This window comes from Mastomys coucha, unplaced genomic scaffold (assembly GCF_008632895.1).
Source record: "Mastomys coucha isolate ucsf_1 unplaced genomic scaffold, UCSF_Mcou_1 pScaffold7, whole genome shotgun sequence".
NCBI classification, from domain to species: Eukaryota; Metazoa; Chordata; class Mammalia; order Rodentia; family Muridae; genus Mastomys; species Mastomys coucha.
The window spans coordinates 9382964-9392887 of record NW_022196913.1 but is presented as its reverse complement, the minus strand read 5'-3'; the positions used below and the strand labels follow the sequence as shown (position 1 = coordinate 9392887).

Sequence of the window (9924 nt, the reverse complement as noted above, 5' to 3'; positions counted from 1 at the left end):
TGGGTGGTTTTGCTCATTTCCCTCACCTGTTTGATTGTGTTTTCCTGTAGTTCTTTAAGGGATTTTTGAGTTTCCTCTTTAAGAGCGTTTAGTTCTTTACCTGTGTTCTCCTGTATTTCTTTGAGGGTGCTATTTATGTCTTTCTTAAGGTCCTGTATCATCATCATGATAAGTGATTTTTATATCTGAATATTGTGTTTCCGGTGTGATGGTGTGTCCAGGAGACCGGCTATGGTAGAAGAATTGGGTTCTGATGATGGTAAGTGACCTTGGTTTGTGTTGTTTTTTTTCTTACACTTGCCCCCGGCCATCTGGTTAACTCTAGTGCTACCTGCCCTTGCTAAATCTGACTGGAGCCTGTCCTTCCTGTGATCCTGGTTGTGTCAGAACTCCTCAGAATCAAGCTGTCTCTGTTATCCTGTGATTCTGGGATCCTGGGATCCTGGGATCCTGGCCTTGTTAGATCACCTGGGAGTGGAGCTTCCTCTGGGTGTTGTGGGACTGGCTGTGGAGCTTGTGCCCAAGGTCTGCCCTGGACCCCAGTCCAGACAGACCAGAAGGAACCCAAGTCACTAGGCTGGCGGGGTTCCTGTGTGCCTGGTCAAGCTGGTCCCAGTTACTCCCAGTGTTGGGACAGATGTTGGTTCCTGCTCACCTCGATCCTGGGTGTGTCAGAGCACCTGGGAGTGGAGCCCCTTTGGGTGCTGTGGGACTGGCTGCGGAGCTTGCGCCCAAGGTCTGCTCTACATGGTATAGTTTTATGAATAAATACTTCCACCGTGTGTGTGTGTGTGTGTGTGTGTGTGTGTGTGTGTGTTTGTGTGTGTGGGAGGGTGTAACTCTGGCTTGGTTTTTAAACCAAGTTCATATGTAGCTCAGCTGGCTTGTTGTGAAGCATCAAGCTTGCAGTCCATCCTGCATCAATCTGCTGACTGCTGGGCTCCTCTGTGTGTCACTACACCTTGCTTATTTCTTGTTTTGTTTTGTCTTTTGCATATATTAAGACAGGCTCTTCTGTCATTCACAGGCTGACTTTGAAACTACAATGTAGCTGACGATGACTTTTAAATCCTGATATTCCTTTCTCTGATTTCCAAATGCTAAAAATATAGATGTGTGCCAACATGCCTGGATCTACTCTTAATTGTAATGAAATTCTTCATGCTTGTTCCCCATACTTCATGAATGTGATGACCTTCTCTATATGGGAAACATAAAAATATTCTTTTCTAGCAGTCTGTCTTGGATAAAATATGTAGATTTTCCTTTTGTCATGTGTAATTACCAAAAAAAGATGATATATTTCCCAAGCAGAGACATTCAGCTTTCTTCTCAACCTCCCTACATCTGAGTCATGACGATGCTTTTAGATTAGTTCTTTTCTTACAACTTCCCAAATTTCCCACAAGGAGAACTTACTCTCCAGGATCTTGGAGCTCTGGTTCTTGGGCTGTTGGAGAGAACCTTGAGTCTCTTGGTTACTCCTCACATGTGCCTTACCTCCAAACTAAGAAAAAGGGAAGAGCTATGGAGTATTTTCTTCTTCCTCAAAGGACATGAGGAATATTTACTTATCAATAACTGCTAACAATTAATTGCCTAAATATTGAAAAGTCCTTCAATTCCTACCCAGAAATGCCTTTGTAATGATGGTCTGACTCCCATTTCATGCCCAAGACTTCTAGCAAATCAGGTTGGTGTCAGAAATCAAGAAGAAAACAAAACATTGAGATCACAGAAATAATAGCAGGCAAGAATCTTTAGAGTGGGACCTAGTGAGATGGCTCAGCATTTAAAGGTATTTGCTGCTCTTACAGAAGACTTAGATTTGGCTTCCAGCACCCATGTGGTGATTCACAATCATCTGTAACTCCAGTTCCAAATGACCTGTAACACTCTTCTTCCTTGCATGGACACATTCATGAGATATATGTACATGTAGGTAGAACACTTATATATGTAAAATACAATGAATGACTCTTTAAAAACAAGGATAGGAAAAGCAACTTGATATTCCATTCCAGAGTGTGACAAAAATATGGCTTCCTTCATAGCTGTTTGGACTTTGCTCCAGCTGACTGTGAATTAACATATACAGTGGTCTAATGAGAAGGGATGTGTTCAGTCACCAGTATCCAAGATATCTCTCATATCATGATGAATAAGCAGATCTTCTGATAGAAATGCTGGCAAAGGCCACTATGTTAATATTCATCAGTAAATGGATGGTTGGGATGGTCATCAAAACTAAAATTAGAAAAAAAAGAATGCACAATGTAAGAAATTAATTCCTTGTTTTAAAAGAAGGTTAAGTCCAAATGTTGCTGAGTACTAATGGCTAGTTCAATAAACCCTTTCATCCCCAAGTTTCTTATCATACTGCAGCTTCAGAGCAGTAGCAACCCTAACTAACACAGAGACTTAATATGTTAAGTTTATAAATGGAAACTTTTTCAGTTTTATAGACAGGGTCTCATATAACTCAGGTTGGCCTCAAACTCATATATAGCTGACAATGATCTTGAGCTTATGACTGTCTTGTCTCTACCACCTAATGTTAGGGTTACAGTTGTTACCTTGTCCAGCTTAAGAATTTTGAGTTCCTTACTCCAAAAGCATACTGTGGAATTTGGTGATGTTCATACTTCAACTAGTGACACAAAATATAACTGACAATGATCATTCTTAAAAGATAGGAATAATTCCTCTCTGCTTGCTATTCTATTTTTGCATTATAGTCTCTACTTAACTTTTATCTGTCCTCTGTACAAATCAAAAGATTATTAATGCTGTATCTGCTATTTTTAAGCACATATAATTTTTCATCAAGTTATTCTTACTGCATATACATTCCATTGTGAGTCTAAATTCTCATGAGGAGAAGAAATACCCCTGCTAACCTCATTTATAGGGTATGTCTTTGTTTAGTTCCTATAACCTTACAGCAAGAAAAAAAGACTAGAATGGCTAGCTGCTGGCTTCAAATTTTTCCAACAGTGGGAATCTCCCAATCTTCCTTTGGTTTCTTATCTTGCTAATTTAAGATGTCTCTGTTCTCTGCACTGAGATCTCTGTGTCTGAAACGTAAAACAGTAGTTTCTATTCACCTCTCAAAGATCAGCTGCTTTTCATACAAATGTAGCTTTGAGTGCTGAACAAATGTGAAGCAAAGGGAACTGAGAGACCTGAATCGATTAAAAACATCAATTTTCAAGGTGTAATTAACAATTCCATATGAGATCGGGCTGGAGAGTCGGCTCAGCGGTTTAAGAGCACTGATTGCTCTCCAGAGGTCCTGAGTTCAGTTCCCAGCAACCACGTGATGGCTCACAACCATCTCTAATGGGCATCTAATGCTGTCTTCTGGTGTCTCTGAAGAAACAGTATACCCACATACATGAAATAAATGAGAGTCTAACTGGGACGATGACATTGAAAACAATACCTTCGATGGGGTTAACAGAAAAATTCTGAAATAGGCGGGGAGCAGATGTCATCAGCTTACTTTTAGAAACATTTAAATTTTTCTATATGGCAAAGTATATGTCCTGTGACATAGCTGTAGAAGACAGAAACCTACACAGAGGTTTGGTTTCATTGAAGGCATTGTATTATCAAGAAGTTCGGTGACTTGAGATAGTACAGAGGGGTACAGGTGAGAAAAGCTGACCCTAGTTCCACCATTGAACAGAGAGAGTTCTGGAAATAATCTGTAAGAACTCCCAGAGAAGCTCATTCCCAACTCACACTAGTCTTTGTATTATGAGTATTGAGGTAACTTTTAACATATTACAGTACTACTCAAAAAACCAATTGAAGCAGTGTAATGACCAAAGTTACTTACAACTTTGCAGGATTGTATCTTAAATTTCTGTTCAAGCCATCCAGGACTTTCATGTCCTCTGAAGCCAACTGGAATTCAAAAACCTATCACAGACGTAGAAATTTTATTACTTTTATAATACATATTGCTGGTATGGAAAATCCAAGTGAATTCAAGAGTGTTCCAGCGGCAATACTGAAAACACATTTGAGACATGTCCCAAATATTTTGAAGATATCAAACAAAACATTCAAATTATTAAAGAATAACAAGTGGAAAAGAAATAAACTCATGTTCTTATATAAGAGACTGAAACCACACAAGTATAAGCTAAAGAAAAACTAGAGAACAGAGATAATGAATTTAGAATACTGAAAATAATTACTAAAAACTGAATTTTAACAGTACAGTTTAGTAAGTTGTATGGACAGAAACTCCTATATCCCATTAGTAATACAAGAAAATCAGTTTTATATAGTTTAATTTATAAATTGTCAAATGCTAATGAACTCATCAGCAAAGAACATAGGAATCGGCTTCAAAACATCTTATCTAAATTAGGGAGATTAAACATAAATTATCATTGCTAGCTCCCAACATATTCAGACTGATGATCTTATGAATCTATAGTACTACTATAAACTATGTTGGAAATCAGTATCTGAAGAGCTGATAAAACTATTAAGGATAAGATGCACTGTGCTTTTAAAGCGTAAGCTAAATAAGCCCTTCCTGCTCCCAAGTTGGTTTTGGTCATGGTATTCTGCCAGCAACAGAAACCAAATAACGACATCCAATTAACCCAAAGTTAGCCATGCACAAGAGGGACTCTGTATCAAACAAGGTGAAAAGTGAAAACTGACACCCAAGGTTGTCTGACATCCATGACACATACCATACTACGTCAGGGAGAGAGAGAGAGGGAGAAAGAGAGGAACAGAGAGAGAGGAACAGAGAGAGAGGAGAGAGGAGAGAGAGAGGGAGAGGAGAGAGAGGGACAGAGAGAGGAGAGAGAAAGGGAGAGACAGAGAGAGGGAGAGAGGGAGAGGAGAGAGAGAGGAGAGAGAGAGGAGAGAGGAGAGAGAGGGAGGGGGGAGAGAGAGAGGAGAGAGGGAGAGAGAGAGAGGGAGAGAGAGGGAGAGAGAGGAGAGAGGGAGAGGAGAGAGAGAGAGAAGAGAGGAGAGAGAGAGAGAGGAGAGAGAGGGATTTTTAAATAACCCCGTAGAAGGAAATAGCAGCCATCTTTAGAATACGCCACTCTACAATTGTGCTGTGTAACGAGATGCAGCCTAAGCTAGTTAGCTAAAGAATAAAATGAAAACTATCTGAAGGGAAGCTTAGATAGTACTGACAATAGCCCAATCAGTAGAGAAGCCTCATTCTCTTCCAAATATAAGAGTGGACAGAACAGGCATGGTAAAACTCAGTCCAGGCCAGCAAAATGGTTCACCAAGTAAAAGACCTGAATGCAATGCCTAGAATCCATGGTGGAAAGAAAAACTGACTCCCGAAAATGCACAGAAGTATTCTGAGAGATTATGGAGGACGCAGGTTAAGGGTGTGTACTGGCTAGTCTTATGTCACACATTACACAAGCTAGAGTTATCTGAAAGGAGGGAACTTCACCTGAGAAAATGCCTCCATAATATCTAGATATAATGTATCTTAATTAGTGATTGGGCATAGCCCATTGTGGGTGGGTGATGCCATCCCTGGGCTGTCGATCCTGAGTTCTATAAGAGAGCAGGCTGAGGAAGCCATGAGAAACAATCCAGTTACCAGGCAACAATTGATGCAGATGGCCCTTGCATCAATTGTTGCCTCCAAGTTCCTGCCCTGTTTGAGTTCTGGTCCTGACTTTCTTTGATGGTGATCTGTGATGTGGAAGTATAAGACAAACCGTTTCCTCCATAAATTGTGTTTGGTCATGATGTTTCATGACAGCAATAGTAATCCTAACTAAGACAGGATAGTCCACAAACACTTCAAGGCCTACAGCCTGGTCATCACCTGCATGAACGCTTTGATCCGATTCTCAGTGAAACTCCTGATCAGGACCACAATCCCACGCTGCAACTGGTAACGAATGGCAATCAGTGCTGGTGTTTGCTTGTACTTATTTGCCATGGCACAAAGAACTGGATCATCTAAGAGAACTGGACTTCTCTGGTCCACCCTGGAAGTGAAAGTAAAAAAAAAAAAAAAAAAAAGCCTAACTCCTGAAATTCAAATCACCTTTGTTACGAGGCTTACAAAACCGGTATCCAGACCACAGATATATGACTGTTGTCCCTTGGGCCAATAGGGCTAATATCATCTCAGATCTTCTCAGAAATGTATATGTCAATCCCTCTAAGTCCGTTGAGAGTTAGATCTAGGAATTGTGATAGAACTAAACATATTTCAACAATGATGCTTGAGATACACTGTTGTCTTTGGTACTGACCATGTTTGGTCTCGTGAACTTCCCAGTGTGCAGTAGGAAACCAGAACGATGTCTTTTGACTTACAATAGTCCAGCAGTTTGCTCTGGTTGAGATAAAGATGACATTCTACCTGATAAGAGACAGATGATATGAAGCTTTGTATTAATATGAAATGGAAACACCGAAATGAGAGAACTTAAATTCCTAAAAAGTAAAATGTAAAATTTGAAGTGGAAAAAAAATAACATTGAGTAGCAATCACTTTAACAAAATGAATTTAACGTCTTTCTTGTACAAAGTTTTTTTAAAATATATACCCGAGAAAAAACAATTCTATGGGCCATTTCTTAGATGCTAAATAATTTTTTACTAGTCGATATCATCTCAGATCTCAGAAATTTAAATCCCTATTCCTCTACATCAGTTGAGAGTTAGATCTAGAAAATTGTTACCAAACTAAACATATTTGTTTAGGCTTGGTAGATTCCAGAGCGGGAGCGAGGAAAGGATTCTTGCCAGCTTGTGTAGTAAATCACAGTAGAGGCAACAATTTGGCCAAACGCTCTTAATGTCATGTGTGAAGACAAAGTGCCAATTTGATAGCATTCCCATTAATGTAAGAAGCCCATAAGTCCATCACAATACAGAGGAGGAACGAGTACACAAATCCATTTACTCATGCTATCTTCAGTTTGATGCTTTAGTCAGAACGTCGATATTAAAAAGCAAACTACTACTATTTACATTACCTTATGTAGATAATGGTGCAGTGACTTAGCAGATTAAAGCACTTGCCATCAATTGATTTCAACTCCTGTGACCCATGTGGTGGAGAGAACTAACCAATTACTACAATCTCCTGACTTCCAGATATGTATTGGTTATCTGTCTGTCCATTTGTCTGTCTGCCTTTGTGTGTGCATGTGTGTGTTTAAACAGTTGATTTGCTGTTAGAATGCAGGAAAGAATTGAGTATGATATATATGGTCAGTGGTAAGATTAGCTCAAAATGTTCTGCCCAAAATTCCCCAATATGGCTTCATCATAAACAGATAAGATATCTCACAAATTTGCATGATTTTATAGCTGTCAGTTAATTTCCCTGTAGCTATGACTTTGGTTAATACAACTGAAGTTGGATGCATCAAGACCAAGGGCACAGCCATCTAACATTCATGGTTGTGCCATTCATTTTTCCTTGGACTTTATCACTGTTTCCTGCCCAAGATGTGTTTCCGGGACCTTTCCTCCGGTGTACAGGTCCCTCCACAGCATCTTTCTTACTCCAATCTAATCTCACAGATGGAGAAGAAAAGCAGCTTGCTCTTGAAAGTCACACTATAACTGCTGCCACCTTTGACAGCATTTCCCTTTTCTACTTTTTATATCCAATTAGCCAGGTGGCAGCCCCAAGCATTCCACCGTCTTTGTCCAGCAGAGTTGTAATGAAGGGACTTCTATGTCCTCTAAGAGAGACTCCATTCTTAGAATTTCCATCCCATGCAAGTTAAATGAGTAGGACTAGAGAAGAAATCAGTGGTACAGGAAATTTAGGCATAAAAGACCAAGAGGTGGAAAGGGCTCACCTGGTTACACACAGGCTTATACTTGAGCCCTGGCTTGTTCAGGATCATCTCCAGTTGCCTGTGGTTAAAGTTGGACACCCCGATGGACTTGGCCAGCCCTGCATCTTTACACTTTTCCATGGCCTATAGAGAAAGAGACGGTGGAGAGTAAATTGTGCAGTAGGCCCAAAAAGTAGTGTTAAAGGAGGTGCTTTCAAGCAATGCTGAGGGAGCTGCTGGGTCTGGGGTCAGTCAGAGAAGATGCACCTAACCCTCAAGAGACTGGAAGAGAAAATAAAGGACAGAGGAAAAGACAGCAAAAAAGAATTCTTGTGTCCTTAAGAAGGTCTGACACTATTACTGAGGTTATGGAATGCTCACATAAAGGGACCTATCCTGACTGCCCTCCAAAAGACCCAAGAAGCAGCTGAAAGAGTCAGATGCAGATATTTGCACCCAACCAATGGACAGAACCTGCTAGCCCCTGTGTGGTTGAATTAGGGAAGAGCTGGAAGAAGCTAAGGAGAAGGGCGAACCTGTAGGAGGACTAGCAGTTTCAATTAACCTGGACCCCAGAGGTCTCTCAGACACTGGATCACCAACCAGGCAGCATACACCAGCTGATATGAGGCCCCCAACACATATACAGCAGAGGACTGTCAGGTCTGGATTCAGTCAAAGATGATGCACCTAACTCTCAAGAGAATGGAGGTACTGGGGGGGGACATCCTTGTGGAGACAGGGGGCAGGGAGGAGGTAGAGGGTGTGGAACAGTTGGAGGGTGGATCAATAGGGGAATAAAATTTGGAGTCTAAAAAAGACAAAATAATAATAATAATAATAATAATAATAATAATAATAATAAATTTAAAAAACATATTAAATAAAAAAAGAAATAGCTCACATTCCAACATGTGGCTGGAAGAGACTCCTAAGCTCAGTTCTTCTCCCCCAGTATTTTACAACAAGAAATTCCTCCAGCATCTCCATAGCACCACTTTTGAAATTAAACAATTCTTGATCGAGCAAGGTGCATTCTGTTCTCACAGGCGGCTGCCATTCCTGACTCTCTCTCCCAGGGCCCCTTTCTGTGCACCTTTCTCCAAGGACTCACCTCCCATGTGTCACAGAGATCCACTGCTTCAGCCAGCAATTTTCCATGTTTGTCTCGTGGAAATAGTTTATCTCCAGGCTGGAATAGAATCATTCACTTTAAAGACATCACTGAAGTCAGATTACCATACTTGGCCACAGTCAAGTCCTTCAAAGTCTGGCCTAGGAAGGCTTACTAAATAAGTAGGACATTATTTTAGATACATTGCATTTGGAGTGACAAAAGACAACACTTTAAAGATTGGTATCCTCTAATTTTTTCTATTTTCCATATGATTAGAAATGCATTTTTCCTATGCCTTAATGGTGCCTTGTATGACTTTTGTTATTATTTCAATCCCTATATTTCCCTATAAGAAAATGTCTCTTTTTGACCCTATATCTTGTAATAATGGATTATGTTCATGACTTGAGCAAAACAGTTCCTTATCCTAGTTGACATATATATGATTGTCTAAAGGCATGCACAATTAAACTGGGACGTCAGTCAGACTTTCTTTTCAGGATTAATGTGGGTATTAGAAAGCCAGAATAGCTCAAGTTTTACTAACCATGACTCTTGAATTACCACAAGTCCATATTTTCTACCAATAGCAAATGATAGTCCCCAACTAAACAAGCATGATGTAGAGCTCCGAGGTAGAGAAAATATTTCTGAAGCTGAGGTTACTTCATGCCTTTAAACATGGTCATCATGGCTTGGACTTCCCAGTTATGTAACATAATTGCTTCCATTGCACAATCTAGGTTAAGGTTTTGATAATTTTATAGCAAGAGTTCTGCATAACAGTTATTATGGGCTAAGTGCCATCTACAAAACTCCACTATGAAGCTATGAAAAGAAATAATATTCACCAAATCTCCAAGGGCTGGTAGTATGAAAACCAGATGTTTCTGAAATAAACACCATGACTGAAAACAACTGGAGAGTGCCACGCACACTTGTGTGATGGCGGTATTTGAGGCGAAAACTTCAAGGAAAGTCAGCCTCCTGCCT

General features: G+C 40.1%; 1 protein-coding gene across 1 annotated transcript in view; it reads right to left on the bottom strand.

The window, feature by feature from the left end:
• Positions 1 to 1994: 1994 nt before the first annotated feature.
• The window catches only part of LOC116081663 (3-alpha-hydroxysteroid dehydrogenase), a 19706-nt gene continuing 11776 nt past the window's right edge, over positions 1995 to 9924 (bottom strand). The window contains exons 4-9 of the mRNA XM_031358251.1: positions 8929 to 9006; positions 7836 to 7958; positions 6270 to 6379; positions 5834 to 5999; positions 3845 to 3927; positions 1995 to 2247 (exon numbers count right to left, since the gene is read on the bottom strand). Of these exons, the coding sequence (XP_031214111.1) occupies positions 2205 to 2247; positions 3845 to 3927; positions 5834 to 5999; positions 6270 to 6379; positions 7836 to 7958; positions 8929 to 9006 (603 nt within the window). The 3' untranslated portion in view covers positions 1995 to 2204. The remainder of the gene's footprint in view (positions 2248 to 3844; positions 3928 to 5833; positions 6000 to 6269; positions 6380 to 7835; positions 7959 to 8928; positions 9007 to 9924) is intronic.